General features: G+C 59.1%; 1 protein-coding gene across 1 annotated transcript; it reads left to right on the top strand.

The window, feature by feature from the left end:
* Positions 1 to 5,067: 5,067 nt before the first annotated feature.
* DHCR7 (7-dehydrocholesterol reductase) lies at positions 5,068 to 24,655 on the top strand. Its single transcript, XM_066252298.1, has 9 exons — positions 5,068 to 5,200; positions 10,397 to 10,529; positions 11,769 to 11,871; positions 12,389 to 12,611; positions 14,588 to 14,678; positions 16,805 to 17,018; positions 19,333 to 19,537; positions 20,399 to 20,530; positions 23,295 to 24,655. Exons 3-9 carry the CDS (start codon positions 11,774 to 11,776, stop codon positions 23,757 to 23,759), a joined length of 1,428 nt encoding a protein of 475 aa, XP_066108395.1. The 5' UTR covers positions 5,068 to 5,200; positions 10,397 to 10,529; positions 11,769 to 11,773; the 3' UTR covers positions 23,760 to 24,655.
* The last annotated feature ends 1,677 nt before the right edge of the window (positions 24,656 to 26,332 follow it).

The raw sequence follows: 26,332 nt of genomic DNA, 5'->3' as shown, positions 1-26,332 counted from the left end.
GAGACCGACAGACCAACCCGGGGGTCAGACCCGCCCACGGGCCGCCTCGCCCCGCCCCTGGTCCCGCCCCGCCGCGGAGCTCAAGCCGCGCCTGCGCAGCAAGAAAGGCCTGCTAGCTGCGGGGTGAGGCAGTGGGCGGGCCACCCCGGCGGGGTCCAGCCACACCTCCCCCTTGCGAACAGGCTGGTTGGTCGCCAGGTCCTAGAGTGCTAGTGCAGGGTCAGGCCCGCCTCCTGACCCCCACCCCTATATTTTATTCCACACTTGCCCGCAAATTGCACCTTAAATGTGTTTCTGCAACATGACTTTTTTTCCCTATAATATTGTTACCGGATGGGGGCTGGGCCGAGAGGAGTTGGCCTCAGGCGCACCTGGAGCGCCTGGGTTCTCCACTCCCTGGAGGAAAGCTTTCACTACACCAGTCCAGGTGATGTTGAGAGTACTTTTATGAGAGCTGAAGACAGTGCAATGAAGGAAGGGCTGAGGATCGAAGAAGAAGCAACAGGAGACAGCCTGCGTGGGGTGCTCTGGCTCCCTAGAAACGTGATAGGAGAGGAGCGAGCGCACTGAGAAGTAAACGTCACAGGGACAGAAGTGAGCCAAGGCGGGCTGCTGTCAGCTCCCTGGATGTCAGAGAAAGTGGGGGTGGGGAGGCTTAGAGAAGGGTTCAGGGCGCAAGCCCGAGACAGTCTGCTGCTGCCTGCGGCTCCCTTGGCGGCAAACCTCGTTGGGGGACCCTCAGAGCTTAGGAGAGGAGAGTAAAAAGTTCATGGCTGCCCTGGCCGGTTGGCTCAGTGGTAGAGCGTCAGCCTGGCGTACAGAAGTCCCGGGTTTGATTCCCGGCCAGGGCACACAGGAGAAGCGCCCATCTTCTTCTCCACCCCTGCCCCTCTCCTTCCTCTCTGTCTCTCTCATCCCCTCCCGCAGCAAGGGTCCATTGGAGCAAAGATGGCCCTGGGCGCTGGGGATGGCTCCTTGGCCTCTGCCCCAGGCACTAGAGTTGCTCTGGTCACGACAGAGCGATGGCCCGGAGGGGCAGAGCATCGCCCCCTGGTGGGCAGAGCGTCGCCCCCTGGTGGGCGTGCCGGGTGGATCCCGGTCGGGGGCATGCGGGAGTCTGTCTGACTGTCTATCCCCGTTTCCAGCTTCAGAAAACAAAACAAAAAAAGTTCATGGCTGTGCTTCAGAGAGAAAGAGCCCGTGCTGGGTCCTTTGTCTTGAGGTTTTTATCTTTCTTCTGCAGGTGGGAATTCTAGGGGTGGTCTCAGGGGCGGGTCTTTACAGAATGTTCATTAGTTTTCCAGGTGTGTCCTTCAATATATTGATTCATCAAAATGAGCGTATGGAAGGGTCAGGGTCACACTCTGGTCAGTTTCATCTTTTAAAGAACGTCATTGAAGAGGGATCAGCATGGAAACTGGTTTGTTCTGGGACGGTTGGTAACGGGTAAACCATTTGCTCCCAAGCGTCCTTGGTTAGGGAAGATAAAACTTTGTGAGTCATTAGCTGGCTGTAAATGGCTCAAATGGTTTGGCCTTGTTTAATGATTGTGTGTCTCAGTTTCCCTTACTCTGCTTGTCAAGGGATTTCCCTGGCTGCTTATTCTCTCGCCTCAGTATCAGATACATTCTTTTCATTCTTTTTCTGCAGGTCTCCATGGTAGGAATAAAGCACAGTTTACCTGTTGAGTAACGGACGGGGCATTTAAGTTACTAGCAGCGTTGTGCTAATGCCCAGGCACTTGGCCATAGTTGCTGCTGCTGCTTCAGTTACCATGGGCGTCTTCTCCCTGGGGACCTCCTATAGTATCTCTACCCCTCCTCCCCCGTCGTTGCTGGTGTCCCCAGGGTCTGCCCCCACCCGCAGCTTGCCTGAGCCGTCATATGCTTGTGTTCAGCATATTAAACATCGCCCAACTCCTTCTCCAAAGCGTTGGTACCTATGTGCTACCAGTAGCTTTTCATTTTCATATTTCACTCTTTAGTCCCCTGAGGCAGGAAGCCGATTTTTTTTCTGTGTGAGTTAGAACCATCTCCCCGTCATGGATCGGAAAGCCTATCCTTCCTTCCTGACTGACAATGCTAACACTGTTGTGCCTATACGTGTTCTCACATGTTACACAGCTTTCACCCCCCACCCCGTTTATAAAGGAATGCTTGCTCGTGACAGACTATTTAGAAACCCCAGAAAAGCCCAAGAATGTTTATCTGATAATTTATTGAATCCTTACATCAACCCTGTGGGGGTAGTTTTCATTCCCAGAGACCCCTCCGTTCTGCCAGTCAACAATGGCTGATTCTGGGACTGGGAAGGGGAGGACTCTCCAACATCTGGTTGCAGCAGAAAATATGGAAGTGCTCAGAAAATGAGGGAAGCATGTTATTTGAAAAAAAAAAAAAAAGTCAGTTTGAAAGACCTCCCAGCTGGCAAAATATAGGGCAATGGGAGTACACAAAAGGTAATGATTTTATTATTTTTTAAATTTATCCATTGATTTCAGAGAGAGAGAAGCATCAACTTGTTGTTCCACCTAGTTGTTCCATTTAGTTGTGCGCTCATTGGTTGCTTCTCATATGTGCCCTGACCGGGGATCAAACCTACAACCTCGGCACGCTGGGACACTGATCTATACACAATGCTCAATCCACTGATCCACCTGGCCTGGGTCAAAAGATAGTAACTTTTTAAGAAATTTAAGGGGCCCTGGCCGGTTGGCTTAGTGGTAGAGCGTCGGCCTGGCATGCGGGGTACCCGGGTTCGATTCCCGGCCAGGGCACATAGGAGAAGCGCCCATTTGCTTCTCCACCTCCCCCCCCGCCTCCTTCCTCTCTGTCTCTCTCTTCCCCTCCTGCAGCCAAGGCTCCATTGGAGCAAAGATGGCCAGGGCGCTGGGGATGGCTCCTTGGCCTCTGCCCCAGGCACTAGAGTGGCTCTGGTCGGGCAGAGCGACGCCCGGGAGGGGCAGAGCATCATCGCCCCTGGTGGGCGTGCCGGGTGGATCCCGGTCGGGCGCATGCGAGAGTCTGTCTGACTGTCTCTCCCCATTTCCAGCTTCAGAAAAATACAAAAAAAAAAAAAGAAAAGAAAAGAAATATAATGACAGTACAGGATCATAACTCAGTGAGTAAAAAATAAAAACAAAACAACTATTAATTTATACCAACAAAAAGCTAAATAGGGGAGGAAAATTCTTTACAGAAAAATGCCAACAAATAGGTTTTGGAAGAATGAGAAAAGCACCTTTTTGCACCAATAAGTCGGCGATATAGGCAAGAGCCATCACTGAATGCCTGATGACTGGGCAAAAGGTTGTTTGGCACGAGCATGTTGACACAGTCTCAAAGTGTCACTCCACAGATTACTTACTAATCGCGGGAGGAAAAAACAGAGACATCTGGCAGAAACTGCCTAAACCACAGGATCAAACTTACCATCATCAAAGGGACGAAGTGACCTTATGATGCGCCAAGACACGACATCATCTAGGTAGCATGTTACCTTGCTCCTAAATGCTCAACCTACATGCAGGGGTGAGGAAAACAGCCAAACCCAAATCAAGAGATAGCAAAACAAACAACAAAAAAAACAAACTAGCAGAACCGTCATGTCATGGAAGACCAAAAAAAGATACAATAAAACAGGTTATGAAGGCTGGGTACCTGCTGCAGATTAAGGAAGGCTTTAGGGGCCGTGACAGCTAAGTACACAATGTGGTTTCCTGATCAGATCCTGTGTTTTCTAAAACGAGCTATAAAGGACCTTGCTGGAACCCTAGGGACACTGAATATGGACAATCTATTAGATAACAGCATTGCAGTGATATTTCCAGAGTGTGGTCATTTTATTTTGGTCATATAGAAGAATGTCCTTGTTTTTAGAAGATGGACACTGATGTATTTAGGAGGGTGGTATCATCCGGAGCTAATTAATGGTTCAGGAGGGTCTAGGGGGCGGATATATACAGACACTCGCAGGAAGAAAGTTGACATCTGCTGAATCTAGGTGTATGGGTGTCACTATACTATGTGTTCAAAGGATTTGTTTGACCTTTTTTAAAAAAAAAATACTGCAGGAAAAAATAAATGTCTCTGTGAGGGACAGAGACATGCCAAGCAGACCCTTCTGTGGGTCATGTCCCAGATGTAGAGTGTGGTGTCTGCAGACACCTTCCTCTGGCCAACTCTCCAGAGGCTGCCTGGTTCTACAGCTGCCCGGTCCCAAGGTCATGGCCTTGCAAGGGTGGCCCGTGTCCAGTGATCAATGGAGGCAGAAGTATACTGCTCACAAAAATTAGGGAATATTTCAAAATGAATACAAAGCTATAAAATATCCCCTAATTTTTGTGAGCAGTATATATGGTTGGGGTCATTCGTGCCCAGTGGGGCAACTGGGAGGGGCTTTCTTATCACCTAGAGAGCTTCCCCTTGCGTTCGGCCAAAGCGGAGAGACATGCTTTGTGACTCAACTTCTCCCGCTCCCCAATCTCTGCGCACCAGGTGTGACCCCCCTAATAAACATCCGATCCTAAACTCCATGCCCGGGTCATTTCTGGGGAGCCGACCTGTGATGGCCTCCTAGCAGAGAGCCCTGCCTGCCACCCCCTATGTAAAACAGCTCCTCACCCGAGACCCTGCTTTAATCGTCCCCATACCACTCCTCACCCTCTGACACCCGCTATACCAATTTCATTGGTTATTGGTTACTGCTTCCCGCCCCCAAAGCAGGGATTTTTCGTTTTGTGGACTCAGCACCTGAACATCAGACTCTCCTTATTTGCTGTGCTCAGAAAAGGCACGGGGTCAGCAGCTTGCACACGACCACGCAGCGCCCATACCTCGCTCTTGGGTACCCGGTTCCCCTGACCCGGCTGGGCAGGTCGTCATCCTAGGGGCGGTCCCTCGGCCGTCAATCTCGCGCCCGGCCGCCGCCGAGTGGCGCGCGCGGTGACCCCGGAATCAGCTCAGGGGGCGGGGCGGGGCGCTGCGGCCAACCACGGGGCGCAGAGACGTCCGGCGCTCAGAGGCTGCCTCCGATTGGCCGTCCACCGCAACACGTTACGTGGGAGGGCGGGGCTATAGCTGGCTTGGATTGCGCGCGTCCCGCCGGGCGCGGGGCAGAGTGCGCGCAGGTGAGCGGGCTGAGCGCGCGGGCAGTGGGGAGAAGTGCCGCGGGCAGCGCTGCGGTGGGAACGCGCGCGCAGGTGAGAGTGGGGGCCTGTGTCCTGGAGGGACACAGGGCCGCCCGGAGACGGCCTCCTCGGGGACGCGGTGTCCCGCGGGTGTCCTGGAGCCGCGCACTGGTGGGGAGGTGTCGCGCGTTCCGGCGAGGAGAGGCGGGGGTATAGAGGGCGCGGAGAGGCCGGGATGTAGGGGCGCGGGGTGGCCGGGGCGTAGGGGTGCGGGGTGGCCGGGGCGTAGGGGCGCGGAGAGGCCCGCCCGAAGACGGCCCCCTCGGGGACGCGGTGTCCCGCGGGTGTCCGGGAGCTCGAGCGCTGAGTGCTTGGGCGCTGGTGCCCCGCGAGCGTGGGAAGCAGGAGGAAGTGGCGGGGCGCCTGGAAACAGGCGGAGGAGGGGGGCGCGGAACCGCTGTCCCGGGAACGGGAACGGTGCTTCGGGCGGGGGTTGCGGCATTGAGGCGGCACAGGGCGCCCCTGCCTGTCACAGACGGCCCCCTGGCCTTCCCTACCCTGGACGTGGGGGCATTTTACTAAAAGGGCTTTTAATGGGTGGGCAGGGCTCTGGTGAGGTTTCCCAGGGTATGGGAGCAGCTGGAAGGGAGGGCAGCTGGAAATGAGGGCCCCCCCTTTTTTTTCCTATCCGAAGTAGTGTGTGATCTTCTGTCACTTCCTGGGCGTTCCCGCGTGGGGCGCAGGTGCTTATATTGCTGGACTGTTCGTTCTAGAACAGCTTTCCTAGTGGGCATCGTCCCCATTCTACTGAGGCTCCAGAGAGGGGAAGTGACCTGCAGAGCCACATACTTGGAGGATGGCAGGGCTGAGGTGCAAACCCACCACCACCACCACGGTGACTTGGGTTTAGGGGAACAGGTCCATCTGCATGGCCTGGGAGTGGGGGGCAGGACACCATCCCAGACACCCTCACCTTCCAGACGCCCATGCTGATGGTCAGGGTTGACCGGAAAGCAAGGATTCTGTACCGACTGCCTGGTTTATTTTGCCTAAAAGTTGGCGTTTTCTGTGATTTCCTGCCCAGGGCTGAGGATGGAGCTGGGTGACCTGACCTCAGGTGCACCTGACATCCAGTGCCCTGGGCTTAAGGACAGGGTGCCCTCCTGGTGCCCACCTGAGCTCTTCCTGCAGCTCCGCGGATAAAGGACAGGAGCCAGGCCCCACAGCGTGCCACGTTGGGTGCCCAGAGTCAGGACAGCACATCTAGGGGCCGCATGGCGGAGTGTGTAAAGAACTCCCACTCTTCCTGGGCACAATTTGGAAAATCCCTTTTTAACAGAATTCCGAAGAGTGCTGTTCATTCTGTGACATGTGTGGATGGCAGGGCTGAGGGAGCTGAAAAACGTGGGGGTCACAGAGGCCAGGGGTGTGAGGGTGCCCAGGAGGGCGGCCGGGGCAGGTCTAGGAGGATGGCGTCATCCACCCGTGGGACACTTTTCCACCGGTTTGCAGGCAAAACTCAGAAAACAGGCACGTTCAATTGGACCGCTTCTAACACAATCCTAATTTGCGGCCCAAAACAAAAGTGGCAGGTATATATATATATATATATATATAGCAGACGGCCATTGGTGGACGCTGTATTCCAGGACGGGACAAGGGGAAGCAGCAGAGTTGCAGAAGAATGTGGGTACAAACCAGCATTTCGCAAAGAAGGAGGGTGTGTGGGTGGGTGTTGCGTAATAACTCCTGCAACCACCTGGAAGAAGACAGGCCAGAGTTCCGAGTTAATGAGTCCTGGGGACGGGTTGGAGGCAGGACAAAGGTGAGGGACTTGTACTTACTTATTTATTTTGAAGGAGGCGGGGGACTTTTAATCATGCATCATCGTGAGTGTAGAGTTAGCGTGAGTGCTGCCCGGAAGGAGGACGCTGTAGCTGCTGTTTGAGCTGCCCCTGTGGGCATCTCCTCCCTCCCGGGGCACACGCCTATTTCTGGAGGCCTCCCGGAGCACCCCGGCCGTCCGGGACCCCAGCTCGGCCGGCCGAGGTGAGCCAGGCCAGGGTTCTCCGGCACCAGGAGCCACAGGGGGCCACACACCTGGGAGCCGTCCCTGTATTTGTTCACGCGAGTCTTGTGTGTCTCGTGGGTGAGGTTGAGGCAGTGGCCACACAGCCTGCAGAGGGCCCGCGGGGCGGGGGTGTCGGTCAGCTTCAGGAAGCCGACCCCCAGCATCACCTGAGCAGTCATCCTCACTGTTCCCTGGGGACAGACGACCTTTCAGACCCCAGTGAGAGCCGCAGGTGTTCTCAGAATTGTGGATCTTTCAACTCTCAAGAGCTGTTAAAAAAAAAAAAAAAGCTCTTGTTAAATTATTTTATTATGCAAGTATATGTCTACCAGAAAAAAGGGGGGAAACCCACGTGCATTTCCAGTCTAAGCTTTTGGTGCTAACCTTTTTAAATAGTCTATTAACGACAGGTGTCGATCTTGAAACCTGTTCTTGAGCGGTGACACGCCGGAGAAGTGTTTTGCCTGCTGAGCATTCATATTGCTGAGTGTTCCGGCGTATACGGGTGTGTCCTTCTTCATCTGGCCTCTCGGTAGTCACGTCGCTGTTGCCAGTGTCTTGCCAGTTGGTACAGGAGGCTGCAGGGAGGTCCTCACATCTGCGTGTTGACTCAGCCGCCTGCACGTGGCTCAGGGAAGAGTCTGACAAGGAGCTGCTTGCCCGCCTGGCCTCTGGGAGAGCTGGTGTCCACCCCTCGCAGAGTCCCAATTTTGTAACTCGCGTTCATCCTAAGTCCCGTCCGGGCCTGTCTTTTTTCTTCTTTTTTGTAACAGGACCCCCCCTCCCCGATGTTCTAATACTATTTTAATAGGGGGTGATTCTCTGTGTAGAGCAGAATAGGACCTGGCACTGCGCTCAGAACCATGCACGGTTGCCAACACCCTCATTCCGATTGTACCGCACGGCCTCCCAAGTGCGGTGTGGAGCGCGGGGTTCCCGGGGGCCCAGCCGCGTCCCTTCAGGTCTGCCAGCAGAGAACAGCTTGCTCCACCGTCCGCCCGTCTGTGCCTCCACTTGTTTATCTGTGAAACGGGCTTGGTAGTGCCAGCTCTCCAGGGCCCGTGTGAGAACACAGGGAGATCACGGCTGACGGACTTGGCAGGTGCTCGAAAGCTAGTCGCTGTGTGTGGCCGGTTGTATCACCCAGTGGTGGCTCCCCAAATAGCTCGTGTCCCTCTGATAACCCTGCCGCTCCTCGAAAGACCGTGGGAGGGAGGGCCCGGGCCTCCGCAGGCCGATCAGAAGAGGCCGCGTCTGCCCTGTGTGCTGGACCCTCGCTGTTCCCGACCTCCTCCTCCCACAGCCCTGAGGCCGACATGCTGTGAGGAAGCTCAGGCTGGCCCCCGGGAGACCCCTCCCCCAAGCCATGGCTACCTAGCCAGTGTCTCCCCAAAGACCTGACCCACAGAAACAAGGAGAGGTGATAAAAAAAAAAAGACTGGTGTAAGCCACTAAGTTGCGGGGTGATTAGTGACACCGCAGGTAACCAAACATGGGGGTGGGCTGCGGGTGCACCCCTCTCTCAGGGTCTGCTGGGTTTTAGCCCTCTCCGTCGGTGGGAGCCTGAGCCCAGCGGAGCCTGCTCGGGGCCTGCATGGTGCCCGCGGTGGCCGTGGTGAAAGCGCTCTCTCTTAGGGGAACTGGCGCGGATACGGTTACGGCTCTGAGCCCTCAGCACCGGGATCCCGTTTCCTCCAGGACACGAGTGACGTGGAAACAGGCCTCGCAGGGTCCATGGCAGCTCAGGGTCACACAGCTTGCATTCCTAGTGGGGACATACTGGCAACAGGAACTGGTCCTGCCGAGAACTCACGGCCTTGATGGTGACCATCGGGCCTCCTGGGCGTTCACCGTGCCAGCCCCCGGGCCTCCCTGCTGTGGTCCTGGGTCCCTCGTGCGTCCCCATGTTACTAAGCCCTCAAGATGCTGAGGAGAAGCCACAGGGCTTAAGTCATCGGCTTTGTGAGCCCCAACGTGGTGGTGACTGGGTGCTTGCCCAGGCTGTCCCCTGCGGGCAGAGCTGTGGCTGGACGGTCCTCGTTCTTCTGTGCTCACAGGACGCGCTGCCACACAAACCACAGGAGCTTTGAGGACAGGACGTACCACTGACCTGTCCTGGAGGGGACACAGCGAGGTCATGGGGTGGGGCTGGGGGGAGAGACACATCTGGGGCTCTGCCTCAGTCAGGGTAAAGGTGGGGCGTCTCGGGATTCACCGGGTCCATCTAGTCGCTAATTTAAAGCGTTAGAACAGTAATCCAGCCACTGGGAGGGAGAAGCCAGCCAAGGGGTCAGTTATCTCAGTGACCCCTCTCTTGATGTGGGGGGTTTGCTGGTAGCTGCCTCTTGAAGTTGGCCCTGCATTTATTTAAGAGGGGTGTGTCTGCAGTGAATGTCTCAGCGGTGGGAAGCTTAACCTCGGCCATTTTACTACACCGTTCCCAACCCCTCAGGGACAGTGTCCCCTGATTAGCTTCTGTCTGTGGAACTCAAATACCCATCCAGGGAGCCGGTGGGACGCCAGACAGCGCCCACTTCCTCGGCTGTCCCCTTCCCTGGGTGTGGGACACGAGACCTCCCTTATTCAGCTTTAACGGTGACCGCAGATCTTCGTGTGCGTGGGCGTCCACGCCCAGGAAGGTCGCTGGGTTCGGGGAGGGTGCGGGGAGCCAGGCTCCAAGCCCACGTCACTCTCTGTTGCTCCGTGTCATGGCATCTCACAGGATCCTGGAAGGAACATGCCGATGGCAGTGAGCACCCCGGGGCGGGGGAGGCGGGGGGCTTGATCCGGCCTGCGGTGCAAATGAGGTTCCCGAATTGACGTCCTCAGGGCTGCTGGGTGTGATCTACAGAGACCGCGCCTGGGTTCTGCTGCTGCTCGCCAGGTCTCAGGGCTCACGGCCAAGGTGGCCCTTCCGTGAAGACCTCCGTCCAGCCCCACCCACTGTTCTGAAGTGCTCACTGTTGGCGGGACGCCGCGTGTGCCGGGCAGAGAGGCCCCGTGGTCGGATCGCTTTCTCACGGGCGATATTCCTCCGCGGGGCCCCTTCGGTTTTGAGCGCGGAGCGTGCACCTGTCGCCCACGTGGTTCCAGGGTGGGCCTTGAGTAGATAGATGTCACTGGGACTCTTCCTGGGCGGGGATCCTGCAATGCCCGCTGCCTGAGGGGCCTTCGCATCTTTGTGTTCCTCCCTGCAGGACTTTGTGCAGCGGGTCGAGCAGGACCAAGCAGGCCTCTGGGGTCGTACGGGTCTAGCGATTTGAAAGGGACCTCCCTGTTCCAGAAGGAAAAGCTCCGTTCTACGGGAAACTCCTCGACCAGAGATTGGAGGTAAGCGCTGTGGTTCGTGGGTGCAGGCTGCGACCGTCCGGCTTTGAGAACGTAAAGACTGCAGGTGCCTTCGCTGTCCGTGCGTCTCAGGGTGGAAAATAAAACTCACTCAGAACGCCTCCCCGTTCCCTGTCTGCAGCCGGTCCTCGTCAGGGATGTCACACGTGTCTTTCACAGTTCAGTGCTAATGACAAAGAGGTGTGACCCCTGGGTGAGCAAACTCTGTAATAAGCTCAAAATAGGCATCTGATCTCGTTGTAATCTCCAGAGGAGACCCCGGGGAAGTGTTCCGTCATGGTCTTCTAGAATCCAACTCGCTGCCCACGTGATTCTTAATCCTACGTTTTTTTTGGAACTTCACAGCCGTGAGTTTGTTCTGGAAGTAAGGGTGTCACTGCTTCCCCGACATTGTGACCATTGAGAGCAGCTGTTGATGCTTGGACGGTCCAGCTCCAGCCCCCTTGGTCAGTAGAGTGATGATTTATGCCCCGCCCATGTGTACCAGGTCGCAGAGGGCCGGACAGGACACAGGTCTCCTGCCCTGGGGGGGCACCCATTCTGATGGCGGAGAGCTGATAAACGTGTGCTCCAGTAGATAGACTTCTCTGTGGTGAGAGGAGTTCCTGAGACAGTGGCACAGCGGGCAGTGACTGGCAGGGTGCCCGGGCCGGCCAGCTTGAACACTGACTGGCACAGGATGAATGGGTGGGCAGGAGAAAGGGAGGGATGGCCTGTGTTGTGTTAGAATGTGTAGACACATTATAGACGAGTCTGACAGCTCCCCTTAGAGAAGGCAGGAAAACGGGGCGTGGGGAGCTTCGTAAACAGAAAAAGCGAGGCAACCAGTAAACTAGAAAAATAAAAAAGCCATACCGGGGAGGGGACTTTTTACACGAGACCTGCAGAGGGTGTTTTGGGCAGAGAAGGATGAAGCATATTCAAGGGTTGGTGGAGGCCACATGGGCCCGCAACACAGGGGACAGGCGCTGACTGTGAGAGGGCCCTGGCTCAGCTCGTGTGACCGGAAGGGCGTTCTGCTGCCTTTCAGAGCGTGAACTGAGACGACCCAGAGTACAGGGGTCGCTGCAGGTCCCAGGACAGGCTGAGCTGCTGTCCAGGACAAGTTCGAGAGGAGGGGGCCAGCCCAGCCGGGCCTGGAGTCCTGGCGGATGCAGCATGGTGGGAAGATGGTGTCTCCTTCACAGGACAGACTGAGCAGAGTGTGTCTCCCTCCCTCAGGGCCCATGGCTGCAAAGTCCCATCCCAGCGCTCCTGCAGCCTGGAGTCCGGGCGGCGCGGTCCCCGGCGAGGCTGCAGCTCGGGGACAGTGGGGCCGTGCCTGGTAAGGACCTCCGCCACCGTCCCAGGGGGACATCGAAGTGGGTCTCCCTGAGGGGACGCCCGCCTGAGGGGTTTTACGGACCCGTTACAAAATTGTTAATTGTCCAGACTAAGGAATGGTAAGCAGCTTCCCATTTTACAAAGTAAAGAGTTTATAAAAGGAGAAACTGGCCCCTGGTTCAGAGACCAGCTGGCGTCCTAGCTCTGGCGGTGCTGTCGCGGTCCTCCTGGGCGAGGGGGCAGGGCATGGAGGTGCGTCCCCCCCACCCCGAGGCCTGCAGCCGCCCTACTGCGTTCAGACGCCGGGCCCTGGGCTCTCTGGGTGCCCTGGTGGACAGGGGGAGCTCGCACGTCCAGCAGCTTCTCCAGGCAGCGGGGAGGCCTCGGCACTGGGAGTGGCAGCCTGCTCGGGGTGGGGGTGCTGGCTGGCATGACCACGGGGGCCCGCGCGTGCACGCATGCAGAGCTGTGTGTTGGGAGGCCAGGGGGCCGGGTGTGACAGTCTCCGCCTCTCGCAGGGAGGTGGACTGGTTCTCCTTGGCCAGCGTCCTGTTCCTGCTGCTGTTTGCACCCTTTATTGTGTACTTCTTCATCATGGCGTGTGACCAGTACAGCTGCTCGCTGACGGCCCCTGTGCTGGACTTCATCACCGGGCACGTGCAGCTCTCCGACATCTGGGCCAAGACGCCATCCGTGACGATGAAAGCCGCCCAGATCTACGCCCTGTGGGTCACGTTCCAGGTGAGCCCTTCCTCCCGTGTAGCCAGAGCACACTGGATGCCGGGTGGTCCTTCTGCCACGATGATTGAGGTCATTTACCCCAGCTCAGACTGGCATTCTCCTGCCCAGGACCCAGCAGGACATCACCCAGAGCCAGGTGTGCTTGGCCTCCTCGTCAGACAGGGCGGGGAGCAGCTGGTGGCATACAGTGTCCGATGTCCCTGTGGTGCAAGCCTCCCGCAGCTCAGGGGCCAGCTGTGCAGTGAGGAGCCCAGCACCATGGGAGTGTGGGAGCCCACGCCGGCTCTGGGAAGCCCCGTACTCAGCAGAGGTCTTAGCCTCCCACAGCCCGTATTAGGGAGCATCCACCCCCAGAGGGACACTGGGTTGCAAAGCCAAGGCCTGCATTCCTGCCGGGGGTCAGTCCTGGCTAAGGACGTCCTCAGCAATGTGGGGACCGCCCTGGCCTCCCAGACTGGAAGGTGTCCGCCAGGAAGGGGCTGCACAGTGAACCCGGGAACAGGTGGATGTCGTCTCCTGTCTGAACACCGGCGTTCCCAGGGGAGAGCTGGGAGAAGGCCCCGCTCGAGCCTCCTGCCCGGGAGGTCGGCCTCGACCATCATTGGCCGTGTCTCCCAGGGCCCGGGGTTTGGGTGTCACATCCCCTCTCCTGTGGGTCCTCGGGGCACAAAGTGATCGGGGTCAGCCGGGTCGGAGAAGCCGCAGAGTGGAAAGAACCCAAGGACGGTTGCGGGACAAGCGTCCGACCAGCGTGGTCTGTCCGTGTGGAAGCGGGTCACTTAGCCACACTGACGTGCAAAGTCCGGACGGGCAAATCTCGGAGACAGAGGCAGAGGCGGGGTTCTCGGGGGCTGGGGGGAGCGCGGCGGGGACGCGGGTCCCGTGGGGGTGATGGCAGTGCGGAGACAGAGGCAGAGTCGGGGTCCTCGGGGGCTGGGGGGAGGGCAGCGGGGACGTGGGTCCCGTGGGGGTGATGGCAGTGCGGAGACAGAGGCAGAGTCAGGGTCCTCGGGGGCTGGGGGGAGGGCGGCGGGGACGCGGGTCCCGTGGGGGTGATGGCAGTGCGGAGGCAGAAGGCAGAGTGGGGTCCTCGGGAGCTGGGGGAAGGGCAGCGGGGATCGGGTCCCGTGGGGGTGATGGAGTGCGGAAACAGAAGGCAGAGTGGGGTCCTCGGGGGCTGGGGGGAGGGCGGCGGGGACGCGGGTCCCGTGGGGGTGATGGCAGTGCTCGTGGGGGTGATGGCAGTGCGGAGACAGAGGCAGAGTAGGGTCCTCGGGGGCTGGGGGGAGTGTGGCGGGGACGCGGGTCCCGTGGGGGTGATGGCAGTGTGGAGGCAGAAGGCAGAGTGGGGTCCTCGGGAGCTGGGGGAAGGGCAGCAGGGACGCGGGTCCCGTGGGGGTGATGGAGTGCGGAAACAGAAGGCAGAGTAGGGTCCTCGGGGGCTGGGGGGAGTGTGGCGGGGACGCGGGTCCCGTGGGGGTGATGGCAGTGCGGAGGCAGAAGGCAGAGTGGGGTCCTCGGGGGCTGGGGGAAGGGCAGCGGGGACGCGGGTCTCTTGGGGGTGATGGCAGTGCTCGGAGTCCCGTGGTGCCGATGGCTGTGCAGCCTTGCGAATGCGCTGGGCACGCTGAAGTGTTGACTGTGTCACCATCTATAAATTGAATCTCAGTTTTTTAAATGGCCCCCAGAGCAGGAGTGGGAGGAGCTCGGGCTGGTGCTGCTGAGGGGATGGAGTGAGGCCCACGGGAGGGCGCGTCGGTGCTGAGATGGTAACGGTTTCCTGGTCAGGAGTCCCTCAGTGCACAGGCGGGGCCCCCAGAGCTGCAGACCCTTCTGGAAGAAATGACAGACCCGAGCCTGGATGTCCCACACCTGTGCGTCACCCCCACGTCTGTCCCCAGTCGATAAAAGCAGGGCCATCAATACAGCCAGCCCTGCAGGCCCCATGTAATTCTAGCTGAAGGTCTCTGTTCCAGGTGCTGTTGTACATGGCGCTCCCCGACTTCTGCCATAAGTTCCTGCCTGGCTACGTGGGAGGCGTTCAGGAGGGCGCCGTGACTCCTGCAGGTGACCTCCCGGCTCGGCCTGTGGCCGTGTCCCCGGCCCTTTGTCCCTTCGTCTCGTGGGGACTCTTTCCCCTGAGCCGGTCCTGTCCCTATCCCAACGTCATCTCACTGACGAAATGAACGTGCTCGGGAGTTTTCCCGGCGCCTGGCCTCACGACTGGGGGCTCCCGGAGCTGTCCCGGACGTGATCATGCTCTTCAGCAGAGGAGTGGGAATGTCCCCTGGCCCCGGGGCGGCTGTCCCAGACGTGAGGTTGAAGGTCACGCTCTTCAGCAGAGGAGTGGGAATGTCCCCTGGCCCTATGGCCAGTGGCCGGAGCCGGGCCAGTGGAGCCATCCTCACTGGGAACGCCACACTCCCAGCTGGTTGATGGACCCTTCCCCCTGGGAACACCACAGCCCGGCAGTGGTGTCTGAGGTGGGGGTGGGTGGGGGTTTGTTTAGAGGCTGCCTGTTCATTCGTCCCCCGTGGTCCCTAGGAGCCCAGCAGGTGGACCCCGCCAGGTCCCTGCCTGCAGAGAGCTCCAGGCCCAGAGCGGAGGAGCGTTGCTCCCCGAGTCCCACAGGGCGTCCTCAACGATGCGTGTCCAGCTCAGCCCCACACTGACGTCATGCAGGCCGGTTACTCTGGGAGGACCCGGTCCGCCCACCTGGTGCACAGCAGGGCCAAAGGCTCAACACTGACTTGTGCAAAGGAGAAGTTAGGGCAGTTTATTGGCAGGGCACCTGGCCAGGGAACAGGAAGCTTTGGCTTAAAACCCAACCTCTCAGGTGGCTTTTTCCACTGAGGTTTTTAAAGGCAAAGATTGAGGGTTAGGTGTTCGGGGTCATGGGGAAGCTGATCGGCCAGTTTTTGTGTAAATTTTGGAAGTTTTCCTTAGTCTGACATCATCTGGCTGGGCTGGGGAACCATGATTCTGCAAAACATCTTGTGATTGCAACAGTGGTGTTATTTTTAAAACAAAAGGCAGAAACTAAACCCCTCACGATCTTTGTTATTGTTTAAGCTATCCTGACTTTGTGCTTAACTGCCTACCTTTTTCTATTATGTCAAACAAAGTGCTTTTCCTTTTTTTTTTTTTTAGTGAGAGGAGGGGAGGCAGTCAGACTCCCGCATGCACCCCACCGGGATCCACTCGGCATGCCCACCAGGGGGCGATGCTCTGCCCATCTGGGGCATTGCTCCATTGAGGCTGGAGCCATTCTAGCGCCTGAGGTGGAGGCCATGGAGCCATCCTCAGCAGCTGGGCCAACTTTGCTCCAATGGAGCCTTGGCTGCAGGAGGGGAAGAGAGAAACAGAAAGGAGAGGGGGAAGGGTGGGCACTTCTGTGTGCCCTGGCCAGGAATCAAATCCAAGACATCCATATGCTGGGCCGATGCTCTACCGCTGAGCCAACCAGCCAGGGTCCAAAGTGCACTTTTAAAAAAAATTTTTAACTTAACTGATTTTAGAGAGAAAACATGGATTCGTTGTTTCACTTATTCATGCATTCATTGACTGATTCTTTTTTTTTTTTAATTTTTTAACTTTCCCATTGATTTTAGAGAGAGAGACAGAAGCATCAACTCACTGTTGCACTTAGTTGTTACATTTAGTTATGCGCTCATTGGCTGCTTCCCTCATGGTCCCTGAGCAGGGATTGAACCCGCAGCCTCGGTGTACAGGGATGATACTCTAGCCGACTGGGATGACCAGGGGCTACCGGCCGGGGCTGAGCAGAGTGGTTGTAAACATGGCTCCCAGGACTTGCTTGATCAGCAGGGCCCCAGGACGGGACTGGCGTGTTTTCTTCATCTTGGACTATAAGCTACGTGACAACCAAAGCAGCTGAACGTATAGTTAAAGCCTATGCCTGCATCTCTAGACTTGGTGATCGGCTTCCCAGACGTGATTACTGTTAGCTCGCGGTTTCGTGGCCATTAGGGAGAATCAGAACCAGAGGACTCGTTTGGGCCGCTCCCTCTCCCCAGACTCGCAGGCAGGAGTGGTGGGTCCCTGGACTGGCGGTGTGAGGGGCACCCTGGCTTGTAGACCTGGGCCCAGAATGGCCCCAGAAGCTGGTCGGCTGTCTGGGCTGGATGCCCCGAGCCAGCTGCTGCCGTGACTTCCCCGTCTTCTCTCTGCAGGGATTGTCAACCAGTACGAGATCAACGGCCTGCAGGCCTGGCTCATCACGCACCTGCTCTGGTTCGCCAACGCCCACTTCCTGTCCTGGTTCTCCCCCACCATCATCTTTGACAACTGGATACCGCTGCTGTGGTGCGCCAACATCCTGGGCTACGCCGTGTCCACCTTTGCCATGATCAAGGGCTACCTGTTCCCCACCGACGCCAGAGACTGGTAGGCCCTGCGTCGTCGTCACGCCACGGGGAAGCTCATGCTGCCACCCCTCGCCTTGTCTGTTCCCTGGGGCAGGGGCTGCAGGAGGCCTGTGGACCGAGAGTGCTTAAAGGGGGTGGAGCTTCATGGAACTGGTTTAGTCTGGGAGCATCCTTTCTCGATGTCCGGGTGGCTTCTCCTGCCTTAGGAAGGATGCAGTGAAGGTGGCCAAGTTGGCCTTTGGTGGCTGAGTCATGGGAGAGGCCTCTTCTGTCCACGGCGCAAAGATGGCTCACTGCGAACGTCAGTGTGGCCTGAAACACTCTTAGTGAGACTTGTTATTTTATTTTTTTTTTTTTGTATTTTTCTGAAGCTGGAAATGGGGAGAGACAGTCAGACAGACTCCCGCATGTGCCCGACAGGGATCCACCCGGCACGCCCACCAGGGACGACGCTCTGCCCCTCCGGGGCGGTGCTCTGCGGCGACCAGAGCCACTCTAGCACCTGGGGCAGAGGCCAAGGAGCCATCCCCAGCGCCCGGGCCATCTTTGCTCCAATGGAGCCTTGGCTGCGGGAGGGGAAAAGAGAGACAGAGAGGAAGGAGGGGGGGGGGTGGAGAAGCAAATGGGCGCTTCTCCTATGTGTCCTGGCCGGGAATTGAACCCGGGTCCCCCGCACACCAGGCCGACACTCTACCACTGAGCCAACCGGCCAGGGCCGAGACTTGTTATTTCAGTGGCTTCATACAGCAGCTTCCCAGGGGAGACCTGGGTGGCACCCATTCTCAGAGAAGCCTTGGGTTAGATAGCTGTTATCTATCCATTCATTTATGTATCCGTCCATCCACGTCCATCCATGTCCATCTATTCGTCCAACCAACCAACCAACCATTCATAAGACCATCTAACCAACCATCTCTCCATCTAACCTATCCATCTGTCCACCTCCCAGTTTTCATTCTTCCCTCCTTCCTTTTCTCCATTCATTCATGAACAGATCTTTGTTGGGCTTCTCCTGCAGACGGGTATAGGTAGTGGGGCCTTAGGCGTGAATAAGATTCTTGTTCTTGGCCCTGGCTGGTGGCTGAGTGGATAGAGTGTCAGCCTGGTATATGGAAGTCCCGAGTTCGATTCCCAGTCAGGACAGACAGGAGAAGCAACCATCTGCTTCTCTCCTCATCCCTCTTGCCCTTCTCTCCCTCTTCTCCTCCCACAGCCAGTGGCTCAGTTGGTTCCGGCATGGCCCTGGGCACTGAGGTTAGCTCAGTTGGTCCAAGTGTGTCAGCCTCAGGCCCTCAAAAATAGCTCAATACTCAAGCATCGGCCCCAGACAAGGTTGTGGGGCAGATCCTGGTCAGGGCACATGCAGGCATCTGTCTATCTCCCCCTCCTCTCACCGAAAAAGAAAAAGAAAGAACATGTCCCCATGTTCTTGGGGTGCTTACATTTTAGTCTGGGGACCCAAATAAAACCAAAGTGTTTCTCCTTTAACCCGAGGCCTAGGCTCCTGGGAACTGTGTGGCTGGCTGGTGGTGCTTTGTACCTCGTGTGGTTGTCCGGCGATGAGTCCAGTCTGTGGCTCATGGGAGGCGTTTTTTGCCACTTTATGATCACATCACCTGATGTAGATTTTGTACATTTTGCTTTTTTTTCCTCTGTGTCTTGAGGGAAATGGACGTGATACTGTTTTTCTGATTAACAGAAATCCTTATGTGTACACAGCAAGGTGTGTATCACAAGGGTGTCCGCCTGAATGGGCTTGGCTGATTCTCTGGCCACCCCTGGGGAGGGCTGTGGGGGTAACCAGGGCAACCACGGTTAAGACACTAGTCCAGCAAGAGAAGATGGGGCCTGGCACCCGGCACCTGGCTCTGAACCTGGCGCTCCTTTGACTCCTTATGGTGGCACAACGTGTAACGTCACCTGCCCACGGGAGGCCGGAAAGCCCTGGGAGTCCCCTTCAAACCACACACGTGGCCACAGAGGAAGACTTGAGCCCATTGGAGCCGGTTCTGCCCTCACCCGTGCTGTTTCTCAGGGGAACCTGGAGGAGGCCGCAGCCCCAGGGAGTCCCAGACCCGGGCATCACGACCCTGCCTTCCCCGGGCTGGAGCGAGCAGTTCCGGGGCTGCTCTCCGGGGCTGTCTGCTGGGCGGGGCTGCGGGGAAGGGGAGGGGACTCCGCCCCTCGCCCCGGTCCCCTGGTGCCTTCGCACCAAGGTCAGGCTGGGCACCTCGGTCCAGGCACCCAGAACAGGCCACGCGGTGTGCGGTGCACTGCTTGATTAACTCTGTTCTTTTCTTTATGGGGTTTTTTGTTTGTTTGTTTGTTTTTAGCAAATTCACGGGCAATTTCTTTTACAACTACATGATGGGCATTGAGTTTAACCCCCGAATCGGGAAGTGGTTTGACTTCAAGCTGTTCTTCAACGGACGTCCTGGGATCGTGGCCTGGACGCTCATCAACCTGTCCTTTGCTGCCAAACAGCAGGAGCTCTACGGCCACGTGACCAACTCCATGGTGCTGGTCAACGTGCTGCAGGTGGCCACTGCGGGGGCGGGGGGGGGGGCATGGCGCGAGGGCGAGCGCCAGCCAGGGCTGGGCGCTGGGAAGTCCAGGTGGTCTTTGAAAGAGCTGAGTGCACTGCTTCTAGCAGGGGGTCTGGCCCCTTCCGATGCCTCTGGGGGTGGGCCGATGAGCACACGGGGAGAATTCTGCCGTTGTGTGCCAGGTTCCACGCAGGACCTGGGGGCTTTCCCAGGGGACGCCTGTCCCTGGCTCAAGTATGTCCCTGACACCGCAGGCCTGACATCGCTGGACCCGTGACTGGTCCTGGCCACACTTCACAGTGCGTGGCCTCCAGGCAGTTTTCCCGCACGGTGTCCCCATGTGGTCCCATAGGTCTCAGGCGACCCCCTCGACGTGGGAAATGGGGAGCATGGTCTGAAAATAGACATTGGCGTTCTCAGCCCCATGGGACACAGCAGTCACCCAGCCGTGCTGGCCACATGACGTATGTCTTGGTGCTACAGGAACAGCTGGCAGGGCAGAGGCTGGGACACTCAGCCTGTGGGGCGTGCACTGTGACCATTCTGTGCCCCCTGCTCCAGGGGACGTCCCACGCCTTCCACCCTGAGCCATCTCGCTCTGCTCCAAACCCCACAGGCCTGGGTGTCACTTCCGAGGACATTGTGGGGTGCCCCTCTTGCCAGTGTCACTTGTGGGCCGCCCCTTGTCCTCTCAGACCACAGTCTCTGAGGACAAGGATTCCCCGCCCACCCCTCAGCCATCATGTCCCAGGCAGGGTGGGAAGTGCAGGAACAGCCCCGGACCACCCCCCACCCCCTCCAGGGGTCCCCACCGTCCAGCCTGTGGCTGACATACAGTGGCCCTTGTCTGCAGGCCATCTACGTGCTGGACTTCTTCTGGAACGAAACCTGGTACCTGAAGACCATCGACATCTGTCACGACCACTTCGGGTGGTACCTGGGCTGGGGGGACTGCGTCTGGCTGCCGTACCTCTACACGCTGCAGGTGAGGGCGGGGCTCCGTACCCCTACACGCTGCAGGTGAGGGCGGGGCTCCGTACCCCTACACGCTGCAGGTGAGGGCGGGGCGCCGTACCCCTACACGCTGCAGGTGAGGGCGGGGCTCCGTACCCCTACACGCTGCAGGTGAGGGCGGGGCTCCGTACCCCTACACGCTGCAGGTGAGGGCGGGGCGCCGTACCCCTACACGCTGCAGGTGAGGGCGGGGCGCCGTACCCCTACACGCTGCAGGTGAGGGCGGGGCGCCGTACCTCTACACGCTGCAGGGGAGGGCCAGGCGCTGGGCCCTGTCAGACGCTGGCGGCTGCGTGGGTCCCGGGTTCGGGCGCCGGAGAAGAGACTGCCTGCCATTCTGGGGAGAGGAAGGGTTAGTGCAGGAGTCAGCTCGGGCCGCCATAGCCATGTCCCCAGACACTTCCTGTCCCCGTCCTGGAGGTGGAGGTCCGAGGTCCGGTGTCCCAGGGCCGGGTCCTCCTGAGGCCTCTCTCCTAGGCATGTAGCGTCCCCACATGGTGGGCCCTCTGTGTGAGTCTGTGTCCGATTTCCTCCTCTCATAAGGACCGGTCACATTGGGTTGGGACGCACCTCAGTGACCTCATTTTACCTGAACCGCCTGTTTGAAGGCTCCATCTCCTAGTACGGCCACATCTGGGGGTGCTGGGGGTTAGGACTCCAGCATAGCGACCTTAAAGAAGACGGCATTCAGTAGATTTTGGGTAAAGAGGAATAATTTGGGAGAGCTGGGTCGATGGAAGAGGTTTTCTATTCTTTCTTGCTCAGCTTACTGCCTGAAGGTCAAGAGGGCACCTGTCTTCCCTTTATTTGCTCCATCCACCCTTCCTGGGGTCTGTGGGGCAGCGGGCACATGCCCCCCGGAGCTCACGCTGGTGGGAAGGGCAGCCCAGTGCGGGGGGGGGGGTGCTGGCCCCAGGAGAGGGAGCCCCACTAGCATGGGGGTCGACAGAAGCATCCGGGGACAGAACGAGGAGGCTGGGCTAAGAACATTCCAGAAAGGTGGAGACGCTGGTGCAGAGCGTTAGCGATGTGAGCACCTCGCAGGGAGGGGGGCGCGTGGGGAGCAGGGGAGGACATTGAAGGCCCCCAACCGTCCCGTCGAGCGGAGCTCAGAGCTCAGCACCAGTTGAGGTGTGTGGGGCGGGGGGGCAGAGGCGGAGATGCAGGAGACACAGACGGAGGGGGGCGTGTCGTGGTGGGAGGAGACGGGCCGGTGTGGAGGGGCGTCGCCTATGCCGTGGGGGTGAGACAGGCTGACGCAGGCCTGGGCTTCAGCAGACGTCAGGACTGTCGTGAGGCGTGGGAACGCTGGCCCAGGGAGCCAGAGGTCACCTGGGATGGCACCTCCGTAGGGCCACCAGCCAGGGAGGGGCTTGAGCGTGTGCCTGGACAACTCTGGAAGATGAGGGTGGGTGCCGCCTCGGTGAGGGGTTCAGATGGGGAAGCGGTAGAGGTGTGGGGGTTCGCGGGAGAGCCAGGACGCTTCCTTCCTGCCCACTGCTTCTGCGCTGAGCCCCACAGAGCGGCCCTGGGGCTAGTGGAGCAGTTGGGGGACAGGAGTGGCCACGTCATCAGCCCCCATGCCCTCCTGACTTTCATCCGTGTGGCGAGCTGGCTCCCGTGGAAGGTGGCAGCGCTGCTGGCCTGGCCACATGCTACCTGCTGGTGTCGGCAGTGAGGGAGGCCCTGGCCGGGGGGGCAGAGCAGCTCTAACGCGCCCATTCAGTTAACACGAGCTGGGCGGCCTGCCTGCACAGGGTGTGCAGGTACGGAGAGCCGAGTGGAAAGGCTTTGGAGGCCGTGCGGGACACAGACGTTCAGTGGTCACAGCCCGACCTGCAGGCCGTGGCTCAGGGCCCCGAGGCTGGGGCTCTGGGAGAGCGGGAACGGGGAGGAGAATGAGTGGTCATGGGTGAAGGGGGCGGGACCCAGACGTCCCTGGGCTACGCTCGGTTCCAGTCCCCGTGCTGGGTCCTCTGAGTGGGTCCTGTGCACCCATTTCTCTGCCAGGCCGCCTGCAGGCTCACTGCTTCCTTGATTCTGTGACCTGTTTTCAGGTGTGCAAAGCAGTCCCAATATGTGAGGGTTTGTGTGTGTATGTTTGTGTTCACATGTGTGGTCCTGGCAATCCAGAATCTTCCAAGCAGCGAGCAGGTGGAGTCCAGGGAAGAGCTGATACTGCAGCTGGGTGTGAAGGCCAAGGCCGTCTGCTGGTGGACTCAGTCTTGTTCCCGGGAGGTTGGGCTTTTTTCTCTTAAGGCCTCAACTGATTGGATGAGGCCCACCCACATCACGGAGGGTGATCTGCTTCTGTCCTGGTCTCCTGACTAGAAATGTCAATTACACTGACCGATACCTTCCTAATGAGACCGGTGTGTGAACTAATATCTAGGCACCGGGGCCTAGCCAAGGAGACGTAAAATTAACCATCACAGTGTTACGCTCAAGTGGAATTTTTAAGTTAGTGTTTTACGTGTCTATTATAAATGATGTGTGTGTGTATGTAACTAATATGTGTGTGTACATAATGGATTCATAGGAAGGTAGGTGGATACACAGATTTCTGTGTTGACTCGTTTGACCCCAACAACAGTCCTCTGAGGGGGGTGCTTCTGTTTACAGAAGAGGAGCCTGGGCGTGATGCGGGTAGGTGGGGCAGGTAGGTGGGGCAGGGGCAGGGGCAGGGCCCGAACCCTGGCCGCAGCCACGCTGACCCCGGCCGTGTCGCCCTGCAGGGCCTGTACCTGGTCTACCACCCCGTGCAGCTGTCCACTGCCCACGCCGTGGGCGTCCTGCTGCTGGGCCTGCTGGGCTACTACATCTTCCGGGTGGCCAACCATCAGAAGGACCTGTTCCGCCGCACGGACGGGCGCTGCCTGATCTGGGGCCGCAAGCCCAAGGCCATCGAGTGCTCCTACACGTCGGCCGACGGGCAGAGGCACTTCAGCAAGCTGCTGGTGTCGGGCTTCTGGGGCGTGGCCCGCCACCTCAACTACACGGGCGACCTGCTGGGCAGCCTGGCCTACTGCCTGGCCTGCGGCGGCGGCCACCTGCTGCCGTACTTCTACGTCATCTACATGACCATCCTGCTGACCCACCGCTGCCTGCGGGACGAGCACCGCTGCGCCAGCAAGTACGGCAGCGACTGGGCGCGCTACACCGCCGCGGTGCCCTACCGCCTGCTGCCCGGCATCTTCTAGAGGCCGTCCTCCCCCCACACACATGCTCCAGGGGCCGAGGGAGCATCCGGAGCTGGTCTGCGGGGGCGGGCGTCTCCTAACCGTCCCCGAGCGTCCCTTCCCCGTCCCCAGGGGACTGGATGAATGGCAGCTGTCTTCTCACCAGCAGAACTGACTGCTCAGCATTCCAAGGATGGAAGGGGGTCCCGGCTACCTCCGCCAGCCCATGATGACAGTGTTTCTCTCTGTGCTGTGTCACCGCGTGGGGCGTCTTCCAGCTCCTGGGTCAGGGTGGCACTTACCCTTGCCGGTGGTGAAAGTGGGTGTGGGCAGTGCGCCCACGACCAGTCTCCCGGCTGCCAGCTGCGGGCCGCCCTCCCCGCCTGCTCTGGACCGGGGCTGCTCATCAGCACCTGCGGGACAGCGTGTGCGACGCTGACCTTGTCGGTAGCGGGGCCGAGGGTCGCTGCACGAGGAAGGGGCTTCTCTCTCTGCGTCCAGAGTTGCCCTTCTGTTTCCTGGGGCTCGCGGCTGCCAGGAGCGGGTGATGCACAGCCATGGGCACCGTGCCCAGACCTGATGCCAGGTTCCAGTCCGGTCCAAGGCTCCCGGTGCCCGACTCCTTCTGGAATCTACCCACCCACCAGCCAGCACTTTCCAAGGGCGTCTCCCGCTCACCCGTGGCGATGCACACACTGGCCCAGGCAACCCCGTGAACTCGTCTGCCGCGTGGGGCCTCCCCGCGCCTGCTGTAGCGAGGTCTGAACCCCGGCCTCGGGAAGGGTTCCCCTTTCCAGTGCATCCTTACCTCGGGCAAGCTCCCTCAACCCCAGGGTGCTCTTAAAACTGTTTGTGTCACTGCCCTGGCAGACAACACTTCTTTCTATTTCTTTCTATTAAACTTCCCAGTTCAAACTCGCGTGTGGTTTCTGTCTGTGCTCGGGCCCCGTTTGTGGTCTGCAGAGGGGGCACCAAGGTGCCGCTGGTTCAGGGGCTTGGGCGCTGTCTCAAAGTGTTGGTGTCCACCAGAGGGGTCACGTGGGGTGTTGCGACACTGCCCCGGTGGTGGCACTCCATCGGGGCTATTCTGTGCCGGGCTTGGGGGTCTGTTCCATCGGCCACAGGAAGAAACCCAGCTTGGCCGCCTGTCCCACCCAGAGCAAGTGAAGGGAGACGGCGGGACGAGGGTGCCAGGCTTGCACCGGGCGCGCGTAGGAACTGCAGTGTGGGAGGAGCCGTGAGCCCGGTGGCCACGCCCCAGACGGGGAGGGGCCGGGCAGGTGGGGCCTCCTCTTCAAGTCTCAGCAGGCTGACAAGGAGAGACGGCCTCCTGAGCAGCCCGCAGGAGCAGGGCTGGGGCCCCTCCCGGGATGACGGGAACACGTCATTCTCCCATGTGCATCCCACCCCTGTCCGTTCCAGCTTGTGGACCTGATGTGCCCTGGGCATCCGTGTTTGTCACTAGCCATACGAGTGACCCACACCAGCCGGATCGCGTAACCACTGCCCTAGATGGCCCCACGTCACGTGGGCCCCGCCTTTTCTTCTCAGACACTGAGCAGAGGCACGTTAAGGAGGCCAGAGTGTGGTGGTTGTGAGCTCAGATCCAGGCTTCACCTGTCAGCAGCTGTGTGACCTTGGGCAGGTGACACACCCTCTCTGTGCCTTGGCTTCCTCGTTTGAGGAATAAGAGTCGCTAGTAGTTTCCTGCCTTGCTTTTGTAGGAGAGGTCTAGGTTCCCATCTCGGGCCGGCCTCTCTCGGCCAAGGGTTGTGTGTGTGAGCGTCTGATCTCTGGGGCTATGTGCTCAACAACCGTGCGCCCCCACCCCCCACTCAGCCCCGTGTGTGTGTGTGTGTGTGTGTGTGTGCACGTGCGTGCGCGCGCTGGTGAAGCCGGCCCTCCAGAGAAGCACAGGGTGACCCGGGACCCCCTTTGTGCACAGTGCGGTGAGAACACACCGACCTCCATCGCTGCGTACAAAGTACATGAAGTTCTCAGTGAAGCCACAGCTGGACCTTCGGGAAGACAGCTGGGCCCTCTGCGTCCTTTCCCGGGACAGGGCTGCGGGAGGGTGCCCGGGGCCAGTACAGAGGAGACGGGGACAGCTCTGTGGGGGCCCAGCGGTGGGGACGGAGGAGGTGCTCCTTGGGGGGAAGGGGCTCTGTCCTCTCCGCCCTGAGAGGTGTCAGCACCCCTCAGGACAGGGCTGGTGCCGGAACCCAAGTGGGCACATTGGAGGGCCATCGCCCGTGAGATTAGAACGTTCCCCAGGAAGAAGCCTGCATGTGATTCTGGGCCACTCCCTGTGGGGGGATCGTAGGCTCAGACAGAGTTGAGCTCTCAGCTGAGGAAGACTGGCCTTTCCCAGCTATGGAAGGGGCTGGGCGAACTTGGCTGTGCCCCCCATTCCCCCGGGGCTCTCCCAGTCCTGGCCGCAGCCCTGAGCACGTCACCGCGTCCTCCCGGTTCCTCGTGGGTAAGCAGCACACATCCCCCCGCCCCCCCCCCCCGTCCCCCCCCCGTGAGCTGATTGGGGTTAGGCGCTCGCAGCGTCCACATGGCGAAGAGTCAGGCAGAGTTTCCGCCCTTCC

Source organism: Saccopteryx bilineata, chromosome 1 (assembly GCF_036850765.1).
Source record: "Saccopteryx bilineata isolate mSacBil1 chromosome 1, mSacBil1_pri_phased_curated, whole genome shotgun sequence".
NCBI classification, from domain to species: domain Eukaryota; kingdom Metazoa; phylum Chordata; class Mammalia; order Chiroptera; family Emballonuridae; genus Saccopteryx; species Saccopteryx bilineata.
Note: the sequence above shows the minus strand (reverse complement) of the source record. Positions and strands in the feature narration are given on the sequence as shown.

Coding starts and splice junctions, on each gene's coding strand:
- DHCR7 (XM_066252298.1), top strand. CDS start 11,774: ATGGCTGCAAAGTCCCATCCCAGCGCTCCTGCAGCCTGGAGTCCGGGC. Junction 14,679..16,804: donor GGGCGCCGTGACTCCTGCAG/GTGACCTCCCGG, acceptor TTCTCTCTGCAG/GGATTGTCAACCAGTACGAG. Junction 17,019..19,332: donor CCCACCGACGCCAGAGACTG/GTAGGCCCTGCG, acceptor GTTTGTTTTTAG/CAAATTCACGGGCAATTTCT.